This window comes from Nematolebias whitei, chromosome 16, assembly GCF_014905685.2.
Source record: "Nematolebias whitei isolate Nwh7 chromosome 16, NemWhi1, whole genome shotgun sequence".
NCBI lineage: Eukaryota > Metazoa > Chordata > Actinopteri > Cyprinodontiformes > Rivulidae > Nematolebias > Nematolebias whitei.
This window is the reverse complement of record NC_056513.1, coordinates 41148570-41173650: the sequence shown is the minus strand read 5'-3', so window position 1 is coordinate 41173650 and position 25081 is coordinate 41148570. Positions and strand designations below refer to the sequence as shown.

Sequence of the window (25081 nt, the reverse complement as noted above, 5' to 3'; positions counted from 1 at the left end):
GGTGGAACAGTGACAGGTGGAACAGTGACAGGTGGAACAGTGACAGGAATCCCAGCGATTCTGGAAATCAGGGAAAACCTGGAAAATTATGTTCACATTTTCCAGATGGAGAAAATCAGGGAATTTGAACACTGACCTGATTGAAAGACGATGATTTTGACATGTTCATGTATTATTACTAGTGTTCTAGTATGATTGAGTGCATGTTCTGCTTCTATAGTGTACATTGTGTTTGTATCCTTACTGATTGGCTATGGTAGCTTTTTAATATCTGATGTTATACATTATAATTATTAGGGATGATTCTCTTGTGCACGCACCGTAGGCCACAGTATACTGACTGTCATCTCTGAATGACATTGACTAAAATATTTCCTGGAATTTCAGGATTTACTTTGGGAGAAATCAGGGAAAACTTAGGTAATTTTGTTCTTATGAAATGTTTGGAACCCTGAATGGAGCTGCAAGATGTAGAAGTATTTAAGTTGGATGGTGTTAAGTACCAGGGGTCAATCATCTAAAGCAATCATCAGCGCATGAGGAAGGTGAAAAAGAGAGGGACGGTTGGCATGTACAGAGGTACAATGAGTAAATTAAACTGATAAGAACAGATACTACACTTCGTCTTAGTCAAAAGGCTGAGAAGTGATTGACAATGAGTAAATTAGGCAAATGATGCTGAATATGGAGCTGCCATGGAGAAGAAGAGGACCACAGAGAGCGATCATGGATGTATTGACAAAGGATCTGCAGAGGAGGAGGATGGAGGTGATCTGCTGTAGTGACCCCTAAAGGGAGCAATAAAAGCGTTTTTTTGAACCTGTGTAAAAATATCAGGATGTAACTTTTTTTTTCAATTGTTCCTCTGTCTAGGCGAGTACATCAAGAACTGGCGACCACGCTACTTCCTGCTAAAGACAGACGGTTCTTTTATTGGTTACAAGGACAAACCTCAGGACTCAGACCTGGCTTATCCGCTCAACAACTTTTCTGTAGCAAGTACGACACAAGCAACATCCCACCTCTCACTGCTCCTGATGTGTGATCTTTGTGTAACACGTCACATCTCTCTGTGGTACTTTCAGAATGTCAGCTGATGAAGACTGAACGACCCAAACCAAACACCTTCATCATCCGCTGTCTGCAGTGGACCACCGTCATCGAGAGGACTTTTCATGTCGACACTCCCGATGAGAGGTGAGCCTTCATTTCTTTGTAATATAAATTGAAATCTCTCTTCTGGGTTTGTCTTTACTCATCAAAATATTAATAGCAGAGCCAGAAAGTGTTGACTTCTTAAATAAAAAATTATTATCAAAAGTGCTAAAATGCACAAGCTGTGCCACTAGGTGGCAAGGACGTCCTAATTACGTATCCATCCATTTTCTTTTGCTCACTTTTTCAATTTTTGGGTCACAGGGAGCTGCTGCCATGTCCAGCAGTCACTGTTTGAGAGACGGAGGACACCCTTGACAGGTCTCTAGTCCATCACAGGGACACCTGGATGGGTCTCTAGTCCATCACAGGGACACGTGGAGACAAACGAGACAACAGTCACATTCTCACTCACACCTAGGGACAATGTAGATATACCAGTGAACCTAACATGCATTTTTTTGGTCTGTGTGAGGAAACCGGAGAATCCAGAGAAAATGTGCATGGAGAGAACATTCAACCTTTATTTCTACAGGTTAGTCTTATTGAGCCTACAAGAGAGACCTGATTTAAACAAAGTTTAAATGACCGCAAATTTAAATGACCGCAGTAGACACCAATGACAACAGTCATAACGTCAAACATTGATATACTGTATGTCAATATGGCCTGTGTTGTCTGTGTGCCCAGGAGTGAGGCGTTATGATGACATGGTGGTCTTCCCTATTCGCTTTCTTAAAACACAAGAAAATGCAACATTTCCAAACTCGATAACTAAAAGTTTTCAGTAATTGTGATTAGAAATTTTTACTCCTCCTTGAATCACCACCTTATCGTGGTTGAGGAGTTTGTGCGCCTGAATGATCTTAGGAGCTATGCTGTTGGGGGCAATTAATTGCCCTATGTAGGGTCTCCGAAGGCAGATTAGTCCTAAGTGACAGGTAAGACAAAAAGTGATTCAGAAGATTTTTATGGGCAAAACAAAACAAGGAACTCGGTGTCCCTTGCCCGGACGTGGGTTACCGGGGCCCCATCCTGGAGCCAGGCCTGGGGGAGGGGCTCATTGGCGAGTGCCTGGTGACTGGGTCTCTACTCATGGGGCCTGGTCGAGCTCAGCCTGAAGGAGCAGCATGGGTTTGCCTTCCTGTGGACCCACCATCTGCAGGAAGGGCCATAAAAATCAGGTGCATGATGCTGTGGGCAGTGGCTGAAGGCGGGGACCTTGGCGCTCTGACCCTGGCTTAACAAAGCTGGCTCTTGGGACATGGAATGTAACCTCTCTGGCAGGGAAGGAGCCTGAGCTTGTGCGCAAGGTTGAGAGGTACCAACTAGATATAGTTGGGCTCACCTCAATGCACAGCATGGGCTCTGGAACTGATCTCCTTGAGAGGGGCTGGACCTTATTCCACTCTGGAGTTGTCCATGGTGAGAGGCGTCGAGCTGGTGTGGGTCTACTTGTAACCCCCCGACTTGGTTCCTGTGTGTTGGACTTTCCCCCGGTAGATGAGAGGGTGGCTTCTCTTTGCCTTTGGGTGGGGGGATGGGCTCTGACTGTTGCTTGTGCCTATGTGCCCAACTACAGTTCAGAGTATCTGGCCTTCTTGGAGTCCTTGGCAGGGGTGCTGGAAGGTGTGCCAGCTGGGGACTCCTTTATTCTGCTGGGGGACTTCAATGCCCACGTGGGTAATGACAGTGTGACCTGGAGGTGCGCGATTGGGAGGAACTTGGAAGAACTTGATTGGGAGCCGATTTAATCCCTAGCGGTGTTCTGTTGTTGAACTTCTGTGGTCGTTATAGTTTGTCCATCACAAACACCATGTTAAAACATAAGGGTGTCCATAAGTGAACTTGGCACCAGGACGCCCTAGATCATAGATAGATGATTGACTTCATAGTCATGTCATCTGATTTGCGGCCGTTTGTTTTGGACACTCGGGTGAAGAGAGGAGCTGAGCTGTCAACTGATCACCACCTGGTAGTGAGTTGGATCATATGGCGGGAGAAGATGACGGTCTCACCTGGTGGACCCAAACGTGTAGTGAGGGTTTGCTGGGAACGCCTGGCAAAATAACCCGTCAGAGAGATCTTCAACTCATACCTCCGGGAGAGCTTTAACTGCATCCCAGCTGAGGTGGGGGACATTGAGTCCGAGTGGGCCATGTTCCGCACCTCGCTTGTTGAGGTAGCTGCCTTGAGCTGTGGCCGCAAGGTTGTTGGTGCTTCTCGCGGTGGCCATCCACGAACTCTGTGGTGGACATCCCAGGTTAGGGAGGCTGTCAAGCTGAAGAAGTTCTATCGAGCCTTGTTGGCCAGTGGGACTCCGGAGGCAGCTGAGGAGTACCGGCGAGCCAAGCGGTGTGCAGCCTTGGCTGTTGCTGTTGGATGTGGGAGGAGTTTGTGAGACCTTGGATAGAGACTCTTGGTTGGCTCCAAGGAGATTCTGGCAAACCATCAGGCGGCTGAGGAGGGGAAAGCCGCACTTTACTAACACTGTGTTAAGTGAAGGTGGGGTGCTGTTGACCTCAACCAGTGATGTCATCGGGAAGTTGAAGGAATACTTCTCGGACCTTCTCAATCCCACCAGCGTGTCTTCCATGGAGGAAGCTGAGTCGGGGGACTTTGGAGTTGATCCGTCCATAACCATGGCTGAGGTCGCCAAGATAGTTAAAAGCTCTGAGGTGGCAGGGCTCCAGGAGTGGATGAGATTCACCCTGATTTCCTTAAGGCTCTGGATGTTGTGGGGCTGTCTTGGCTGACATGCCTTTGCAACGTTGCATGGACATTGGGGGCAGTGCCACTGAATTGGTAGACCGGGGTGGTGGTTCCCCTCTTCAAAAAGGGGGACCAGAGAGTGTGCTCCAATTATAGGGGCATCACTCTCCTCAGCCTCCCTGGTAAGGTCTATTCAGGGGTACTGGAGAAGCGAGTCCGATAGTTGATCGAACCTCAGATCCAGGAGGAACAATGTGGGTTCTGTCCTGGCCGTGGAAATCTGGATCAGCTCTTTTCCTTCACTAGGGTCCTTGAGGGGTCGTGGGAGTTTGCCCATCCAGTCTACATGTGTTTTTTGGACTTGGAGAAGGCATTTGACCATGTTCCTTGGCATATATTGTGGGGGGTGCTCCGTGAGTATGGGATTGGAAGCCCGTTGTTACGGGCTGTTCAGTCCTTATTCAAGCGGTGTGAGAGTTTGGTTCGCATTGCCGGCAGTAAGTCGGACCCTTCAGTGTGGGAGTTGGACTCCGCCAGGGTTGCCCGTTGTCACCTATTCTGTTCAGAACTTTTATGGACAGAATTTCTCGGAGCAGCCAGCTGGCGGAGGGTTTCCGGTTCAGTGGCCGCCGGATTCCATCTCTGTTCTTTGCAGATGATGTGGTCCTGTTGGCGTCATCGTGCCGTGATCTTCAGCTCTCACTGGAGCAGTTCGCAGCCGAGTATGAAGCGGCTGGTTATGAGAATCAGCACCTCCAAATCTGAGGCCATGTTCCTCAACCAGAAAAGGGTGGATTGCTCTCTTCAGGTCGAGAGTGAGGTTCTGCCTCAAGTGGAGGAGTTCAAGTATTTCGGGGTTTTGTTCACGAGTGAGGGAAGAATGGAGCGTGAGATTGACAGACAGATTGGTGCAGCATCTGCAGTATTGCAGACTCTGTGCCAGTCTGTTGTGGTGAAGAGAGAGCTGAGCTGTAAGGCAAAGCTCTCTGTTTACCGGTCGGTCTACGTTCCTACCCTCACCTATGATCATGAGCTCTGGGTAGTGACCGAACGAATGAGATTGCAGATACAGGCGGTTGAAATGAGTTTTCTCCGCAGGGTTGCTGGACTCTCCCTTAGAGGTGGGGTGAGAAGTTCTGTTATCTGGGAGAAACTCAGAGTAGAACCACTACCCCTCCATGTCGAGAGGAGCCAGTTGAGGTGGTTCGGGCATCTGGTAAGGATGTCCCCTGGGCGCCTCCCTAGAGAGGTGCTTCGGGCATGTCCAACTGGGAGGAGACCCCGTGGAAGACCCAGGACACGCTGGAGAGACTATGTCTTTCAGTTGGCCTGGGAACGCCTTGGAATCCTCCTAGAAGAGCTGGAAGAGGTGGCTGTGGAAACAGATGTCTGGGCCTCCCTGCCCAAGCTGCTGCCCCTGCGACCTGACTTCGGAATAAGCGGAAGCTAATGGATGGATGATTAGAAATTTGACCCAAATAATGACTGCTGGACATGAGCACCAGCTACCCCCGCAATCCCGAAAGGAAGAAGCAGGTAAAGACACTGGATGGATGGATAATTGTTATTTTTATTTCTGTCCCAACTGAGCAGCCTTAATCTGAAGCAGTGTGGTGAAGGCCTCAGATTGAAGAGGAGCTGCAAGTTGGCTCCCAGCAGAGTTGAAGGGTGGTGAAGAGTACGTGGCGTGTGATGGTAGCAGGCTGAAGGAGTGTTGAGATTGATGGGGTGGTAGCAGAGGTTTTGATGCTGAATCTGTTGAGGAACAGATGCAGATGAACTTATTGTTAGCAATCATCACATTTAAACGTGATTATGGAGTAAAACCATATTCTTCACTAGACCCAAAGAAGGTAGTTACACTGGGTGACAAGTTTCTCATGATTTTCTTTTAAGACACAATGAAGTTGACACTTTGTGGTCTGTTGCCTGATAGTGAGCATCTCTCAGAATTATCTGACAAGAAGACATTTTATTGCAATAAAACTTTGTTTAAGCCGATTGTATTTTGTGTTTTAGACAAGGTCAAAGTTCTTTGTAGGGCAGTTTCTTTAAATGGTTCACTTATAATGTAAATTGTTCTCTGAATAATTAACTCTCTCTCAGATTCAAGGCTGGGTTTTTTTATTTAATTTTTTTTAACTCATTTTTATTTACATTTTTTTAGAACAGTTGCAGTGTCAAAGTACAATATGCATACATTCTTAATGGTTAATTTTCCAGAGTCCTCGTTATCCAGTTGTGAAGGTGGTGTATTCTTTCTATAACAAGTCCGTTTTTCATTAAACTGCACCTGTCGCAGTCTTAACCTATGAGCGAGTTTTTCCATTGCAAATATCTCTCCTACAACGCACAGCCACCGCTCCACGGTCGGTGGATCCACTTTATGCCACATTCTTGTGATGGCTTTTTTACTTGCAGTTAACAATATTTTAATCAGGTATTCATCCTCTTTCTGTGTTATGTTGTGCGTCAAATTTTCCAAATAAAGTGTTTTACGTGTTGGGTATCTCATATCCTAGTATTTTTCTCAAATATCATATTTTATCCCAGTATCCTTTTATTTTTTGACAAGACCAAAATATGTGTATATGATCTACATCCACGTGTCCACAGGATCTCCAGCACGGTTGCGTGCTGGATACCACTTTCTTCTGGATCTTTGGGGTTATAAAAAATTTTACCATATTTTTCCAACTAAATTCTGTCCAGATCATGGAGCTGGTGGCCGTGCACTGCGTTTTACATATGTTTAACCATTCTTCCTCAGTTCTTTGTTCCTACAGTTCTTTTTCCCATTGATGTATAGAGAGGAAGTTTTCTTTCCTGCCATCAGACTTCTGTATAAAGTTGAGATTATTCTACATTTTTTCCCTCATAGGCCTTCCGAAATACCTCTATAATTTCACTTAGTGTGTCAGTTTTTACCTCCTTTTCATAGTAATGCCTAATTTGTAAGTAACGATAATGTTCTTGGTCTTCCAATCCAAAATTTCCCTCAAGTTCTCGAAGCTCTGCAGCTTACCCTTTTCAACCATCTTACACATCACTGTGATACCTTTATTGGCCCACTGTTTGAATCTTTTATCATGAGTACCCGATATGAACCTTGAATCCCAAGCAAACCAACTCAAGATCTTTGTTTCTTTTTCTAGTTTATATCTTTTAACAACTGTGTTCCATATTTCAATTGTAATTTTGGTTATTGAATCCTGTTGAGTTTCTAATTTACTCAATAGTATTTTGTGTGATATTTTCTTACTCTATATCTTTCATACCTATTTCTAGACTTTTCCATCTTGAGACATGTTCATCATCACACCAGCATATCAGAGGTCTGAGTTGTGCAACTTCAAAATATTCTTTGAGACTTGGTAGAGCCAACCCTCCTTTATCTTTTGGGCGCTGCAGAGTTTTGTACCTAATCCTGGGTTTTTTCCCTCTCCATATAAACCTTGAAATCCACTTGTCCCATTCTATAAATTGTTTTTGTGGGATTGACACTGGCAAGGATTGGAACAAGTGTAAATGTCTTGGTAAAATATTCATCTTAATTATCTCTATTTTTGATCCAAACCAACCCCTGACCATCTCTCCAAATTTTTCCTAATATGTTGGTTCATTTTTTTGTAGTTTGCATCATAAAGTTTATCTATTCCTTTTTAAGGCTGGGTTTTTAATAAGCATTTTATTTTTGGTTATTATCCACCACATCACGTCTGCTGATGTCTCCCGTCTTTTCAATGTGACAAAGTTAGTTTGTCCTGCACAGTATGTGTTAAAACATTGAATTTACAGGGACTTTGATATTTCCTTTCCCATTAAAAAACAGGAGAGTATTGTCTGCTCATATTTGAACTTCTGACTGTGCTTCAGGGATGAGTGGGCTGAGGCCATCCAGATGGTAGCAGAGTCTCTGGCTAAGCAGGAGGAGGAAGGCATCTTGTGCAGCCCCACCTCTCAGATCGAGAATGTCAATGAGGAGGAGATGGACACCTCCATCAGCCACTACAAACGAAAGGTACACAAGAGTTGGGGCATCCAACAAAGTAAGGTCAGGTCCTCTGGACGGATTCTTGTTGAAACGTTTCATCTTTTATACTAAAGACTTCTTCAGTCTGAGGAGCTGCAACAAACTCAGTCTTATAAATATCACCTTCTCATGGTGGATCAACCAGTTTGTTCTTAACATCCAGAACTAGCCGTTCACATGAAAAAGGAGGACCATCAGCCTAACAATTGATCGTTAGTGCCCTGATGGTACTAACAGTACCGTATAATGGTAGGGGAACACTGGATATTGCATACATACCAGCATACCATTTCATTTTGGATAGTTTTGTGTGTTTCTGTGTGGATTAAAACATTTTTTAGACATATTGTCATGTTTAAGTAATATTATTAGACATTCATTCAACCTTTATTTAAACAGATAAATCACATTGAGCCTCAAAGACTCATTTACAAGTGAGACCTGTTTGGACAGACAAAAACAGTGGTTAACTGGACACATGTAGGAGTTGGAGGCGAAAAAAATTCTATCAGACTTTTTTTTTTCCTGCCTGAGGGAAAAAACCTCTAATATTAAAAAAACACCTTGCACAAACAAGCACATATTTACGCAGACAATCTGCAGATGGGGGAGACAAGAGCGGTCAGTAATGTTCATAGATGCTCTCAAGGTCACTGTAAGAGTTCTGATAAGGATGGAATAATCAGTCAATGTCCTCCGGTGAGATCCATAAACATTCTCGAGGGATGTCCAGGAATGGCCAAGAATAACGTCTGTGAGAATCCAAGAGTCCTGAAATGATGACACAAGTTTATTCAGCTGGTTCCATCTGGTTATCAGTTAGAAATTTCTCAGGGAGGGGGTGGTGAGCGTCAGATCACATGTTCTCCAGGTGAATTCAGATAAGGTGACCTTCAAAGCCAGCCAAGGGAGCCAATTTCAGATAAACACACAGATGTTTTGGGGACAGGCAGAACTTAATGACATCTACCTTGAGTCTGTGTTGGTCGACTCGGTTCTGAAATGTCCAAATAACATGGCCACACCGATGGAACGTGACTGAGTAAAATCTCCAAGATCTGATCCATTCTGCCCAAAGCATTTGAGTCTGGGTACTCGAGACACGAACCAAGCCATAATAAAGGCAAGCAGCGTGATCGGGTCCAAATTTGCTGCTGATTACTTCCTTGATTGTAGATAAAACCAGCAACCAGCCGAATCCAAAAAGCAGGAACCAGTTATCGTAAATCCAATTAAATATGCGTCCTTAAAATCCACAGATGGCAGCAGAGATAGACACATCATCAAGTCTTCCAGCCGATGAGATATCCAGCTGCGTGCGTGCCAACAGGGCAAGTAGGCTCACCTAAAGCCTGTCTTCTCTTCGAAGAAATGTTGTAAATTGAGTTGAGGGACCAACTGGTCAAAACAAGTCCATAATTAAGGTTCAGAAGATATGAAGACAGAGCAGCAAAACGGAGAGGGAGGGGAGAAGCATCTGATCTCGGCGAGAGCAAGTGGTGAAGTGACATGACAATATAAAGTAAATTTTTGGAAGACAGTGTTCTATATGGACAAGTTCTTAAGTTTAGTCTGATGGGAAAAATGTTTTTACTCCTAATTAAACTAAATGTTGGAGAACAATACCAAATAAAACATTCATTGTGTGTTTTCTCTTGAATTCTGTGCAGACAATGAATGACTTCGACTATCTGAAGCTTCTGGGCAAAGGCACTTTTGGAAAAGTCATTCTGGTGAGGGAGAAGGCGAGCGGCACCTACTACGCCATGAAGATACTGAAGAAGGAAGTCATCATAGCCAAGGTGCTCATCCTGATTATAAAACCATAGTTAGGCTTTGATTGGGGAGCAGAAACATTCTTATTTACCGTAATTGTCGGGCTTTAGAACGCACATGTCTCCAAGCCGTACTTATTAAATATAAGATCAATCATAATTTTGTTCATAAATAAGACGCTCCAGTTATTTAGCCGCGGGCATCCACTGTTCGTCAGGAACTGTGCCGCCAGACTGTGTGCAGATTTCTTGTTGTAGTACAAGAATCAGCCAGCAGGTGGTGTTTCACAGAATATAGCTTGCTTTAAACTCACACTCAGACTGCAAGATCATCACGAGTCTTCATGAAGCTTCGCTGTCCCACTCATGGTTACAACCATTACACCTTCAACATGAACACAATAACTTTCCAAGCATGATCACTGGACAGAACAGTGCCAAACACCTATTTAACTGAAATTATTTAAAATGATTTACCAGTAAATTTACCCAGTCTTATCAAGGTCATGTGACCGGAGCTCAAATAGTACTGGTAAAATGTGGTAAATATTCATTAAATTAGTACCATTGATTTTTATTGGTAAACACTTTTGTTAACAAGTGTTTTTAAGTGTACTTTGTAAATAAAATTGATGTGATTTCTCCTCAGCAGAGCTCATACGAGCAGGACAGAGGACGGGGGAACAGCCCCTCCCGTTGCCTCCTTCATAATGCCCCTGTTTAAGCTTAAATGAGATACTGGTATTGAAACGCATATTTACCGTACACAGAAATATTTTTTTAACTTTTATTTAAATATGTACCAGTCTTTACTGACTGCTTTCAAAATAAATCTGACCACTTGTCCACTGTTGAGCCATCATGGACGGAAGGGGAGGAGGAAAGACTCCTGTTTCTCTTCTTGTTCAGACGTGACTTTAAAATGAGATCACGGTATTTAAACTCATATTTACCCACACAGAAAAAAATTAAAAACTTTTATTAAAACATGTACCAGACTTTACTGGTTTGCGTCTGCAATCCTGACCATCAACATGTTGATGCAGAGCTCACGGGCTGCAGCGGTTTCCTCCTCGACAGCTGATCGATGAAAGCTCCGTGCGTTTTCCATCATCGCTGAACAGATGAACAGGTCTGTGCATGAAGTGCAAAATACGATAAACACGGGAGCTATCTTAAGAAATGAATTCACGTCTATCTTGGGGATGATCCTCAAGAGTACCTCGTTGGTCATTCAGGTTAGACTTCTGGTCACATGATGACAGAGTGGGTGGAGTTATGGTGTGAAGTTGAACCAGTGAGCAAAAGGCCGTGTACCCTGAGGACATCCTCTCTGTTGCAAACGCCTGCGTCCATGAGGGGAACGTTGGTCAGAGGCAGGAAGCTACTGAGGGACAGCAGGAAGTCTTTCAAAATAAAATATAAAAATATAAATTTTGAAAATTAGGAAAAAATACATAAATAAGACGCTCCTGCATTTAAACCACGGGGTACAAACTGTGAGACAAAAGTAGCGACTCGTAGAACGGCAATTACGGTACTCATATTTTATATAATTTCTGCTCCTAAATCTAAAAATAGCAGCTTGAAAACTAATAGTTTAACTTGAAAAGGGCTGGGGTTGCACATATTTTCCTCCAAGTACCTGTACAGTACTCTGTCTCCTAACTACTCACTTTTCTTTGTTGTTTTCAACCCAGGATGAAGTTGCTCACACACTCACAGAAAGTAGGGTATTAAAAAACACTCGGCATCCTTTCTTAACTGTAAGTACGATTGTAGATCCTGTTCAATATCAAGTCCATGCAGCTGTTCTGTTTGTGTAGTGCAAATAAACTGTGGCCATAAAGACTGTGGGGGGTGTAGAGAGTTCTCTGAACTCAGACTGGCATTTTGTGTTGCAGTCCCTGAAGTACTCGTTTCAGACTAAAGATCGGCTTTGCTTCGTTATGGAATACGTCAATGGAGGGGAGGTGAGTGTCCGCTGAAAGCTTTGGGGTCAGATACCTGGTTTAATATATGTTGCTATATTCTTGTAGGTTATTTTAAGATGCTGTATGTTGGTGAGCGTAAAACTGGTCCTAAAGCCTCTGCAGAGTAAATGTTCTTCAGTTTTTTATTAAAGTTTAAAAGAAAATGTCTTCATTAAACAAGACCAGTAAAAGATGTGAGTTAAACTTAAAGGGATAGTTGAGACATTTTGAAGTGGCTCTCTGCTTGTAGTAATCTCTTTAAACAACCTGTTTGGAGACATATTTGAATTCTGGCAGGACTGAAGAGCTAATGGCTAGTCTGAGTCAAGCTGAGACCACAGTGGATTGCTGCTGTCTGAATCTTCCAGTTTCTAAATTTCACAGCGGTTCATTTGAATTTCTTGTTTGAACCTTTTTCACAGCCGTCAGTTTCACGTTAGGAGGTTATCTGTGCACAGTTCTGCAGTTATTTACAAGCACACGTAGTACTTCCAGTGCATCTTGGGCTTACTTCCTGCAGGAGTTTTATCATGTTTTTACCAAAAGGATCTTGGGATACAGAAGTGATGTAAAGGTTTAAATTGAAATCAGTGACATTTTGAAGATCAACCATTATGAGCTCGTCAATACGCGGTCCGAGCCAACGTTAGACCTCTAGTCTCCAAAATATCTCAGGGGTTTGTTCAAACACCAACTTTTAACCCACTGTCAGTGTCACAGTAATTGGTTATATTGGCAGAAATATTAATAAAATCCTACAGGAAGTGACCCCAGGCTGCAGTGGAGGTGCTGCTGCTCTTCTTGTGTCCAAGTATTTTAGTAAAGTTTTAGCATTTGCAAATATTTTAGAAGATCAGTAGACCTTTTTGTTCTTGGCCGAGTTCCAACTAGCCACTAGCTCGTCAGTCTTGTAAGAGTAAACTCAACAAGCCATCTAAAACTAGTAAGATATTAGTTTTTATTACTTTTAACCAGGAACCCTCATTAACATTTCTGAACTATCCTTTTAATCGGTGAGTCAATCGATATAGTGTATTTTTATTATTATATGAAATAATTAATCAGAATAAATTAAATATTTGTTTTTTCAAGTCTTTAAAACTATTTGCATTTTTTTAGCATATGAATGAAAGATTTTCACTGTCACAAAATAATTTTCTCGTTTGCTTTAAGCTTCATATGAGTCATTCTACAGATGTTTTTCCTTTGAATGAGATTTAATCCCATCTCAGTTAATTTGGGCTTTGTTCACTTAAAATTAGAGCCCGACAGATATGAACATTTTGACTACCGCCAAAATTTATATACCAATACTGGGACGGAAAGGCAACCACTGATGACCCATAACATGGCCGAAAATCTTTTAGCTTTGTCCACCGCCAAGAATCTATGAAAACATGGAGTGGAGCGGGGCTCGTTTATTGAGCAGCTGTTAGCAACCATGAAGCTAAGCTAATCACATCCACGCTATATGTAGTCCCACAGTAGGTTTACCAGTGGTGCACTGGTCATAAAACCAGTTCCTAATGGGCATGCATGTTTTCTATCCTCCACTATTCATAAAGTTATCAAGTGTGTTACAAAAATATAGATTAGAGAAACGCGTTCCTTGTTCAACGTTTGAACAGTCAGTCACGTTTGATGAAGGTCTAATTAGTACTGACCACAGTAGAGGGTTTTTTTGTAGAGAACTTTAGATTTCAGACAAACGATGCATTTCATTGAGTACAACAAGAATAACGTTACTAACACTGGTATTTATTTACCGCTACATTAAATTGATTGTTCTGATAAATGAAAAAAGTTAAGTCTGGTCCTCTAAAAAACAAAACAAACAAATAAAAGTAAAAACACTGAATACAGCACCTCAGACTGAGGAAGTCTTTCGGATGAGAGATGAAACGTTTCTACTTTTTTAAATTTAGTTTGTTTTGTTTTTTAGAGGACCAGACTGAACTTTTTTAGATTTTTCTACCTGGATTATTGAGCAGCATCAGGATGTTCTGGATAAAGTTTTACAAGGCAGTAACATATCAAGGTCAAGGTTTCTTTATTGTCATTCACATCATATGTGGTACATGTGGCGGAATGAAATTGTGCACACAGGGTCCCAGTTACATCCAGCAAAAATATAAAATGTAAAGAAAAACAGTTGTAAGATCAAAGATATAATCTAAGAATACGCTAAGCACTAGTATGCTATGCTAGGTTATCTCAACATTAGCTTGCTAACTTGAGAGGCACGTAGCTATTGACAAGCGGGTTGGAGGACTGAAGAGAATTTATTATTGTTAATTTGTTTTACAGATCATTTAAAATCAACTTACCAAGCTCTGTTCAGTAAAATACACCACACAGTATGGCTCACTGCTTCGTGTGTGCCGAATGTGAAAGTGAAACTTAAAGCCATGACTTGAAAGTAGTCCTCATGCGCCCTCTGCTGGATACATTGTACAATTACGGCTGGTTCCTGCATTTTTTTTAAGTCAAAGTTTCTTTATTTGTCATTCGCACCACAGTTGGTACATGTGATGGAATGAAACTGTGCACACAGGGTCTCAGTTACATCCAACAAAAGTATAAAATGTAAAAAAAAACGGTAATAAGATCAAACATTTGAACCAAGAAATACACTAAATAAGAATATGCTAAACACTAGTGCAAAAACACTACGCTGAACAACAGCAGCCGGGGTGAAAATCAAAAGTATTTACAGTATATTGGAGCATAATGGGACAATTATCACCGATGCTGATAGGTCTCCAAACGTCTATATCGGCCTAAATTATTGGCCCTTCTGATATATCGGTCAGGCTCTACTTAAAATCTCGAGCAGCGTTTTTTGCTTATGTTTGAACTTGTCATTAAGTGAATAAGGGTGTGATTTAGTTTAAGGGTGTAAACTTTTGTTTGCTCCTTGCAGCTGTTTTTCCACTTGTCAAGAGAAAGAGTCTTTTCAGAGGACCGCACTCGTTTCTATGGCGGCGAGATCGTTTCGGCTTTAGATTACCTACATTCTGCCAAAATTGTCTACCGTGATCTGAAGGTAAGAGTGCTCCGACATTCAGGATACGCTGAGGCCAGCTTTTATGTCCTGACGTGAAGGCCGAAGCACCAAACTGGAAAACAAAAGGTCCTGACGTTTGCTTTTCCTGTTGCTCTCCCCATCAGCTGGAGAACCTGATGTTGGACAAAGACGGACACATAAAGATCACAGACTTTGGCTTGTGTAAGGAGGGCATCACCGACACTGCCACCATGAAGACTTTCTGTGGGACACCGGAGTACCTGGCTCCTGAGGTCAGAACACAGGAGGGGGAGATCTGCTCTCCTGCTTTTAGAAGTTAATAAGCATTTGTTGTGGAGTTTAAATATCATATGTTCAAATTTATACTTCAGCTGTTGTCCGGTTTGGTTCTGAATGATGAAGCTGGAACCCAGAGCAGGTTTTCTGTGGAAGTATCTCACAGAGGCAGGTCTTTAATGGAATGTTTTTGTACAGTTGAGATGGACGTCACCAACTGGTCTCACTTGTTCTAATGTGGCTGTAATTGGAAGACTCTAAGGTTTTGAGAGGATTAAGGAGGACACCATGTATGTCAGGTCCAGATAAGATGAGCAGCCTGATGTGATTGTTGTGATGATGTTATCTCAGACGTTAACATCTACACTGACCACATGAGATGCTCCAGTGTTTGTCAGCAGCATATCTTAATTAAACCAAGATCGGAACATGTTACTGTAACGGGCGTTTGATTCTCCAGCCAAAGCCCAGAAACCAGCTCTCATTGATGTAGTTGCTTGATGCAAATCACAATTATTTTGTTCTCATACTAACTTCAGCCTCCCCTTCTTGACACAAGGTGTGGTCTGAACCTTTACCCCACAGGGCTTTACACAAAGTATCGTGTGATTGGTCAGAAGTTTGTTGTTGTGTTTGTTTATACAAAAACGTTTTTGGACAGCAGTTTAGTCATTTTGCTTCAACTAATGTATTTCTAGAAGCCAGCTGTCGTACAACAACATGGACAGTTTTGAGGAGCCGTTGGCCGAGGCAGTAAGAAAATCCATCCACCTGTACGACTCTTCCAGATAGAGCTATAAAGACGGTCAAATGGACAGAAACTCCTGGATGGAGGTTGCACAGACATGTACACAGAGGAGGCCGTCTTCTTGAATTGAACCTAGCAGCGGCTCGGTTCAATTCAATTCAGTTTATTTATAAAGCACCAAATCACAACAAAGTTGTCTCAGGGACTTTACAGGAACATTCACATAAAAGTCAATTAGTAAAGTTCTCTACCTAAGAATCGAGCAGACAAGTTGAATCTTGGCTTCGTTGCAGTCTACCATCCTGAGCAAGCACAGTGGAGACAGTGGAAAGAAAAACTCCCTTTAACAGGAAGAAACCTCCAGCAGAACCAGCTCAGGACAAGAGATCATCTGCTTTGACCGGCTGGTTGAGAGGACAGGAAGGAGAGACAGACGAACACAGAATGGTAGGTCCAGGTATAGGTCCAGGTCCAGGTATAGGTCCAGATATAGGTCCAGGTCCAGGTATAGGTCCAGGTCCAGATATAGGTCCAGGTCCATGTATAGGTCCAGGTCCAGATATAGGTCCAGGTATAGGTCCAGGTCCAGATATAGGTCCAGGTCCAGGTATAGGTCCAGGTCCAGATATAGGTCCAGGTCCAGGTATAGGTCCAGGTGTACCTGAAAGACAAAACCACATGTTAGGATAGAAAAAACAATTACAAATACAAAACAGGTTGAGCAGAGTAAGTAAAGACAGCAGCAGAGTGAAAAGTGTGGTCAGTTTGTCCTCCAGCAGTCTAAGCCTATAGCAGCATAACTAAGGGACAGCTCAGGAAACCCAAGCCGACCCTAACTATAGGATTTATCAAAAAGGAAAGTCTTAATCCTAGTTTTAAACTGGACAATGTGTCAGCCTCACGGACAGAAACTGGAAGTTGGTTCCACAAGAGAGGAGCCTGAGAACTGAAAGATCTTCCTCCATTCTGTTTTTGTAAACTCTAGGAACCACAAGTAAACCTGCAGCCTGAGAGTGAAGTGCTCTGTTAGGAAAATATGGAACAATAAGATCTGTAATATAAGATGGAGCTAGGTTGTTGAGAGCTTTGTAGGTTAGAAGTAAGATTTTGAATTCTATTCTGGATTTGACAGGGAGCCAATGGAGAGAAACTAAAACTGGAGAGATATGATCTCTCCCAGTAACTCCAGTTAAGACTCTGGCAGCAGCATTTTGGATCAACTCAAGACGTTTTAAAGAAGTATTTGGACACCCAGATAATAAACCATTGCAATAGTCCAGTCTAGACGTGACAAATGCATGGACCAGTTTTTCTGCATCATCTTTAGATCAGATGTTTCTAATGTTAGTGATATTACGCAGGTGGAGGAAGGAGGTTCTAGTAACGTTTTTAATGTGGGGGATAAAAGACATGTCCTGATCAAAAATAACACCAAGATTTTTAACATTAGAGCTGGAGGACAGATTAATGCATCTAAGGAGGGAGAAAGACTGAAAAATAATAGATTTAAATGTAGCATTAATAATCTTATTATCAAACTTACTATCTAATAAATTATAATTTTCTATTTTGAGATTAGGTAGTGTTGGTTTGACTACTGAAACTAGCATAGTGTTGTATATTGACTCTCTTAAATCCAGTGGAATGGCCTTACAGACTTGCCGGTATTCTTTTTGTGTACAATTTAAATTATATTTCTTTAAGAAGGACATAAAATCTAACACGTTGCTACCTGAGTCTTAACAGTTCAGATACGAACAGAATACCACACTAAAACCAATTTATTTTAAATATCGACTTTCTGTTAACAGTTATCACTCTATTGTTCCATAAGATTGACATATGGGGAGAAAAGTTCTGGGTCTACATCATCTTCCAGAAGGAAAGAACTTGTTTGTGGAAACTAGCTAATTTTATAGGAATTTTACTAATTTCAAAGTCACATTTTAATACAAATTCAATTCCTCCTAGCTGTTTAAATAGAGATCAGGGTCTATGAAACCACATGGAATTAGATTGTGTTAAACACGCTTTAAGCCAGTTTATGTTGAAGGTTCCTACAAGTGATTCAAAGTCCAGGGCTTTAACACCACCTTTATTATAATCACCAACAAGTTGAGATCTTTTAATACAATGGTTTTATTTTTCCACAGGAAGTGAAATATTATAGAGTTGGCTTTCTTGATGTTTTGAGGAGAAACATACAGAGAATGGCATGGGTAAATTAATTTAGAAAGACCTTCAGCTTTGGAGAGAATAACTACCAAATATAGTCCTGTCTCTGGTTAGCCAACGACCAAGAGATCTTTATGTTCGAGATACAATCAGAAATGTTAGTCTTCTCTTTGGATCATGTTCTTGGATATAGCTGTTCCTAAATATTTCACTTCTGATTTTACTCTTACTGAAGCTATAATAGAATCAGAACATGGGTGAATAGGTAATATTTCACATTTATCAATATTCAGACATAGTCCTGAAGCCTGGGGAAAAAGAAGAGATAAGAGCTTTGGCTGTCATAGATTTATCCTTTAAAAACAGGAGTGTATCATCTGCAGATTGGCTGATTTTGAACTCCCTATCAAAGATAGTTATGCCTTGTAAGTTGGGGTCGTTTAGGATCGTTAGGGCCAGTAAATGAGTGGTCAATAGGATCGTTAGGGCCAGTGAATGAGTGGTCAATAGGATCATTAGGGCCAGTGAATGAGTGGTCAATAAGATCATTAGGGCCAGTAAATGAGTGGTCAATAGGATCATTAGGGCCAGTAAATGAGTGGTCAATAGGATCATTAGGGCCAGTGAATGAGTGGTCAATAGGATCATTAGGGCCAGTAAATGAGTGGTCAATAGGATCATTAGGGCCAGTGAATGAGTGGTCAATAGGATGATTAGAGCCAGTGAATGAGTGGTCAATAGGATCATTAGGGCCAGTGAATGAGTGGTCAATAGGATCATTAGAGCCAGTGAATGAGTGGTCAATAAGATCATTAGGGCCAGTGAATGAGTGGTCAATAGGATCATTAGGGCCAGTGAATGAGTGGTCAATAGGATCATTAGGGCCAGTGAATGAGTGGTCAATAAGATCATTAGGGCCAGTGAATGAGTGGTCAATATGAATAATTTTGGGGAGATTGGGCATCCCTGTCGAATACCTCGCTTCACTTCAAACTTGTTGGTCATTCCAGGATTAAGGGAGACAGAACTACAAATATTTGTGTAAAACATTTCAACTACTTTGCAGAAGTTTTTCCCAAAGCCCAAGTGATGTAAGGTTTTAAGCAAAACAGGATGTTCCACTGTATCCAAAGCTTTATAAAAATCTAGAAATAGAATCAAGCTTTCAGTCACGATAATCAAGCACGTCAAGAATTAGTCAAATATTGTTGTGTATATTTCTTCCTTTTATAAAAGCTGACTGACACTCATCAATTCTAAGAGTTAAACATTCATTTAAGTGGTTTGCATAATCAATCAACCTTTATTTCTACAGGTAAATCCCATTGAGCCTCGAGGACTCATTTACAAGAGAGACCTGATTTCAACAAAGAAAGATGACAACAATGGACAACAATAAACAATTATAAAAAGTCATACTACAGTTTTTTTTTTTTTTTTTTTACAAATAAACATAAACATGAGCCAATAATAATTTATAATCATTGCACAGAAGAGTTCTAGGTCTCCAATTGTCCAGCAGTAATTTGTCTTTCTTGGGTTTTGGGATTAAAGTGATGAGACCATGTTTCATTGTGAGGGAAAGATTTGTTAAAGAGATACATTGTTGGAAGACCTTGTAGAGCATTACTCTAATATTCCAGAAATATGAGTAGAATCCTACAGTTAGCCCATCAATACCTGGACACTTACCTCTAGTCATTTGTTTCATTGCTTTGTTCAACTCATCAATCCTAAAGTCACCCTCGGTAAGGGCTTTCAAATTCTTATCTATTGTCTAATTTAAACTTTAATTTTTTCAAAAAAGGCAGAGCCATTTTCCTCTGAATAGTGTGATTTATACAAGTTAGTGTAGAACTGAAATAGTTCCTCATTACTTGGTCCAGATCTTCAGTCATAACACTGTTAATAGTTAGTTTTAAAATTTTTCTTTTTAGTTTGTCTCTGTTTTTCTAAATTAAAGAAGTAGGAAGAGTTTTTCTCCCCCTCTTCAATCCACCGAGCTCTAGAACAAAGGCGCCGTTAACTTTGTCTAAAACCAGTTTGTCCAGTTGAGATCGTAAATTGTTCTATTTGATCCTCCATTGTTAAATTCTGTTGGCAGCATATTTTATTCATGCCCTCAATAATGTTTTCTTGTTCATATCTTTCCTGTTTGGTGGAGGATTTACTGATTTGGATTGCCACATGTTTAACTTTGAATTTGAACCATTCCCATTTGCTCAAACGTGTCATTTCCAACTGGTCAGTTTCTTCCAGTAAAAGTTTTACTTCATTACAAAAACTGTCATTTTGTAAAAAAATTATTATTGAATTTCCAGATTACGGTTTGAAGTCTTTTTTTGGTTAAGGAAATGGACAAGGAAATTGCACAATGATCAGTTAGAGGAGATGCTGAGATTTCACACTTTTCAATATCATGGATTAGATTATTAGAGATTAAGCAGTAGTCTATTCTCAAACACTGACCATTCCTGGAGGAATTAAAGCAAGTATACTGAGTTGCAGTGAGATTTTTCAGTCTCCAATAATCACACAGACTGAGTTTGGTGAGCAAATTAAGAATATTAGTATCAAAGATATGATATGAAGCTCTAGAAGGGAAACGGTCTTGAGAACAGTCAGGAACTACGTCCACCCACAATAATCTGGTCAGCTGAACAGCTGAGTTTCCATTGTTCCAATTTTTCACATAGAAAAGTTAAAGTTTTTTGTTTTGAGTTCTGTTATAACCATACAAACATAACAGAATATAATTTGAACCATTTCCACTACCACCATTATCCATTGACCATCAGAATCCTTTTTATAATCTATAATATTACCAGGAAACCTATTATATAAAATCATCCCTCCTGCAGGATGAGATTAAACATGGCTACATAAAACACAAGCTCCCTCTGTACTTTCAGAGTTTGGTGTCAGCCTCTGCTGAACGAGTCTCTTGTAGAAAAACACAAGTTGCCTTTTGCTCCTTACAGAAAATAAAATTACTTTACGTTTTACATCATTTTTAGCCCCCTAACATTTAAAGAAATATAAGATAGTATGAAACAAAGTTGTTTTTCCCTCTCCTAAATTAAATGAAATTTACAAAGAAACGCAGGAAGGAGCAGCTGTGTCCTGAATAGAAAGGAAACGAGTAATAACCTTTAACAACCAGCAACATAAACAGATTGAACTCCTGACAACTGACGTCAGGCACACCTGATCATCAGTTCAGATCCACTCTGGTTGTCAGTCAGAGCACAACTTCCTTCAGAAATGCTCTTTCTCTTTATTTCTGGCTTCTTGGACCAGCGGCCACAGTTTGGCTCCAGCCTCCCGATCTTCTCTGGAGAAGTCGTCTTTGAATCGAATGTTCATGTCGTTGCAAACTCTCACGTCTCTCGGTTTCTTCCAAACTTCATCCCTGATCGTTCTCATCCTGAACTGAACGATTACTCTCGGGGTCATGGAGGACGCAGCACTTCCTCTTCCCCAGTGCCGGCAGCATCTTTCATCCTATCCACAGAAATAGGAACACCTCTGGTGAGGATCCCGACGACGTCTCTCATGTCTGCTTCATGTTTTCTGTCAGACCAGTCGGCCTCAGATTCCACTTCCTTTTACAGCGTGATCCTCACAAAGGCTGCGCAGGGATTTAGTTTCTTTTTGCAGCTCCTCCATCTTCACCTGAAGCTCCGCCAGTCCTTCTTTATTTCTATTTATCTCTGCAGCGTTGGCATCAATACGCTTATCCAACTTTTTCAGGAGCGCTGTCTGTTCATCCATTTGTTGCGATGAGACGTTGACTGTTTTGAGGATCGCGGCGGCGGCGGCCGTGTTCTCCTCCTCCGTGTTCTGAGCTTCTGTCCCTCTCTTTTTCTTGGGGTTTGGACTTTTAGTGGGTGTGTGGGCCCAGTTGATGTTTTCTTCTTTAGAGCTCGTTTGAATAACTTCCAAGTCCACAAGGTCTTCCTCGTCACACGCCTCTTTATGTGCTGACAAGTTGTGTTCGTGATCCATCATGTTTGAAATCAAACGTTCGTAAAAGAAACGATGAAAGTGTGGTGAAATCAATTGTCTGGTTTCTTGGTTGTTATTTATTTGGTCTGTAAATTCTGGGTTATTATTGAAAAAAACACATTTTCAGGACTAAAACTAGAAAAAAATCTGGAGCCTGCAAAAGCAGTTGCTACTCATTCTGCCATCGTGGTTCCTTCTCCGGCGTGCAGGAGCTACTTGAGGAGGAAAGAGGAAATGGCATGTACTTTATTTAAAAATATCAGGGGGAGGACATCCACACACCCTTACCAGTGTGTCTCCCCCACATTAGAAATGCTTCCGACACCAATAGGAACAAGAAAAATAAAGTCGGGACAAAAACATGATGCAATCAAAACGAGACGGGAATGATGCAGAAAACATTGTAGTTTTATAATCAAGTGTTCTTTCAGTGTCCGTCAGTGAGTTATGTCTATCAGACGATGATGTCACCGACCAAATCAAGTGAATGTTATTAATGAAATGTTCTTTGACATAAAAGATATACCAATGAATTAAATTAGGTGTGAACTGTTTATTGGACACCTTTCTGCATCCGTGTAATTTCTGGTGTTTTTTAATTGTAGTGTAGCTGCAGCTGCTAAGAGTGCACGTAAAGAATATAGGCTTGTGAGGATATTCACATTTCTATCCAAATGTTCTTAAACACACAGTCATGACCATTTAAACTACAGCTCTGATCATTCAATGTTTACTTCAAATTAAAATGCTCGGACTGTTTGTGTAAATCAAAATGAAATGAAAGTACATTTTCAAACGATCATTTTTATATGTAACATGTACAATTAAAATTAAAATGCCAACGTTTGATCAGCACGTAGCTGGAGGGCACTGACTGACCTTGAAGTAGGTTTATAATTTTATATTAATAATTCAGCGGTCATTTCAAACGGTACAGCCCTGAGGAGGATAACGAGGACGCACAAACGTTGTTCCATCTGGTTTTACTCTTTGTCATATCAAACATCTGGGAGTAAACATCTGGAGCCTCATACAGAGGTCAGCCTTTATTAACCTTTGTGAAGCTGAAACACTGACTTTCAGATAACTGGTTCCTTCGTACTGGCCTCTGGACATCAAACCATTAGCTGTTTGTTCCTGTCCCTCAAGTGTACACACAGAAGAACTTGTTACCTGCTGGAGATGCACGTGGTGGTTCAGGCTTTGTACAGTGTTGGATAAAACATTCATCTTATTTCCTCCAAGAAGCCACACTGGAGGACGCAAGAAGATTTTTAACTGGTTTTACTTGCAAGGGCAGACTTTCTCAACTGGTTACACACATGTACTGACGTTCTGCATGCACGGAGCCCGGTCATGAGAATCTGCCACGGGCAGTGTGCGAGAATAGTTTTTATACACTTCTCGGCTCACAGGCAGACAGATGACCTCAGCCACACTGCTGTACATGCAGGATCAAATGGTAACTCAAACACATGGTTCATGGGCACTTCAACAACGATAAGCCTTGACTAAAACTCCCCTGACATTCAAGCTGCATGAAAAATGCTCCCCAGTCTGTTCACGGGGCTTTAAAGAGTTCAGCTGCTTATTTTCACTGTATCTCATTGTATATTGTTTTTTGTTATTCTGTTGTATCAATAACTTTCAGCAAAAATATATATATTTAATCACTTCCAGACTTCTCTGGTTGAGTTGAACTGCAAACATCAGAGGAGTAAAGTGTCTGCATGGTGTATTGTCAGGTTCTGGAGGACAACGACTACGGGCGGGCAGTGGACTGGTGGGGTTTGGGCGTGGTGACGTACGAGATGATGTGCGGCCGCCTGCCCTTCTACAACCAGGACCACGAGAAACTGTTTGAGCTCATCCTCATGGAGGAGATCAAGTTCCCACGGACCCTGTCGGCCGACGCCAAGTCCCTGCTGTCAGGGCTGCTAATCAAGGACCCCAACAAACGGTACACACACACACACACACACACACACGCTGAAGATGGATACTATGGTCAAATCCCTTAAAAGTCAGAACTGCCTTCACCGTTTGCGTTTTAATTTATTTGAGAAGAGGATGTGTGATGGTGACCATTTTCTGGTAGCAACAGTTACTTCAGTGTAATTTAATGAATTTGTCATGAAACAATACGAGGAACTTTAAAATTGTGTGTAAATTAGGATTACTTGCATAAAATAGTCTAAGTGAAAGATGTTGGCTTTAAATGTTTTTGTTTTTTACCAGGAGTTTTTTAGGCTCTTCAGTCTTATCTTTAATTATTTTGAAGTGACTTGAGCCTTTAATCAGCATTTCTCCTTTAAAACTAAATGATAAGAGGGTTTCAGGTTTTGCCATCTGTAAAACAGCAGCTTTCTGATGTGTTGCTTTGGGACTATTTATCTGTGTAATGATGATAATGAGTAATGATTAGAAAGTGAGAGTGCTCTCAGGACAGATCTGTGATGCATTAAGATCTTAGGCCACATTTGTTGATAACACTTGTGAACACACAACTGTTTGAGTGTATGTGTGTCCTGATCCATATTACAGGACCACCTTTCCCCTCATGTATGTGTGTGGTAGACTGACCAGGATGTTTTCCAGGTTTTCAGAAAGAGTACGTACTTTCTATCCACCTTATTCCTAGTCCCCATGCTGCTTTGCATGAAATATGAGTGTAACTTCTGGTGTGGACCAGAACCGGTGTTTGTTTCTGTGTGAACAGTACGAGCTAATGTAGTTTCTCTGAGCATTGTGGATTCAATTTAAACATGTAGGGACACCACCTGTCAGAGCTCAAACAGGACAATATGATCATACTGCTGCAGACGAGGGTTGGAGGACGAGCTGAAGAAGTGGCTGCAGATTACATCTACTAGCATATTTAGCTTCATCTACTAGCATATTTTCTCTACATCTACTAGCATATTTAGCTTCATCTACTAGCATATTTTCTCTACATCTACTAGCATATTTAGCTTCATCTACTAGCATATTTAGTTTCATCTACTAGCATATTTAGCTTCATCTACTAGCATATTTTCTCTACATCTAGTAGCATATTTAGCTTCATCTACTAGCATATTTAGCTTCATCTACTAGCATATTTTCTCTACATCTACTAGCATATTTAACTTCATCTACTAGCATATTTAGCTTCATCTACTAGCATATTTAGCTTCATCTACTAGCATATTTAGCTTC

The 25081-nt window shown here is 41.2% G+C and overlaps 1 protein-coding gene and 1 pseudogene across 1 annotated transcript in view; one reads left to right on the top strand and one right to left on the bottom strand.

Moving 5' to 3' along the window:
• Positions 1-480: 480 nt before the first annotated feature.
• Positions 481-650, bottom strand: LOC119423267 (annotated as a pseudogene).
• Positions 651-881: 231 nt separating this feature from the next.
• akt3b (v-akt murine thymoma viral oncogene homolog 3b) overlaps positions 882-25081 on the top strand; it is a 97522-nt gene continuing 73322 nt past the window's right edge. The window contains exons 1-9 of the mRNA XM_037689999.1: positions 882-999; positions 1086-1197; positions 7744-7888; positions 9571-9702; positions 11376-11441; positions 11580-11648; positions 14572-14694; positions 14820-14948; positions 23629-23843. Of these exons, the coding sequence (XP_037545927.1) occupies positions 1097-1197; positions 7744-7888; positions 9571-9702; positions 11376-11441; positions 11580-11648; positions 14572-14694; positions 14820-14948; positions 23629-23843 (980 nt within the window). The 5' untranslated portion in view covers positions 882-999; positions 1086-1096. The remainder of the gene's footprint in view (positions 1000-1085; positions 1198-7743; positions 7889-9570; positions 9703-11375; positions 11442-11579; positions 11649-14571; positions 14695-14819; positions 14949-23628; positions 23844-25081) is intronic.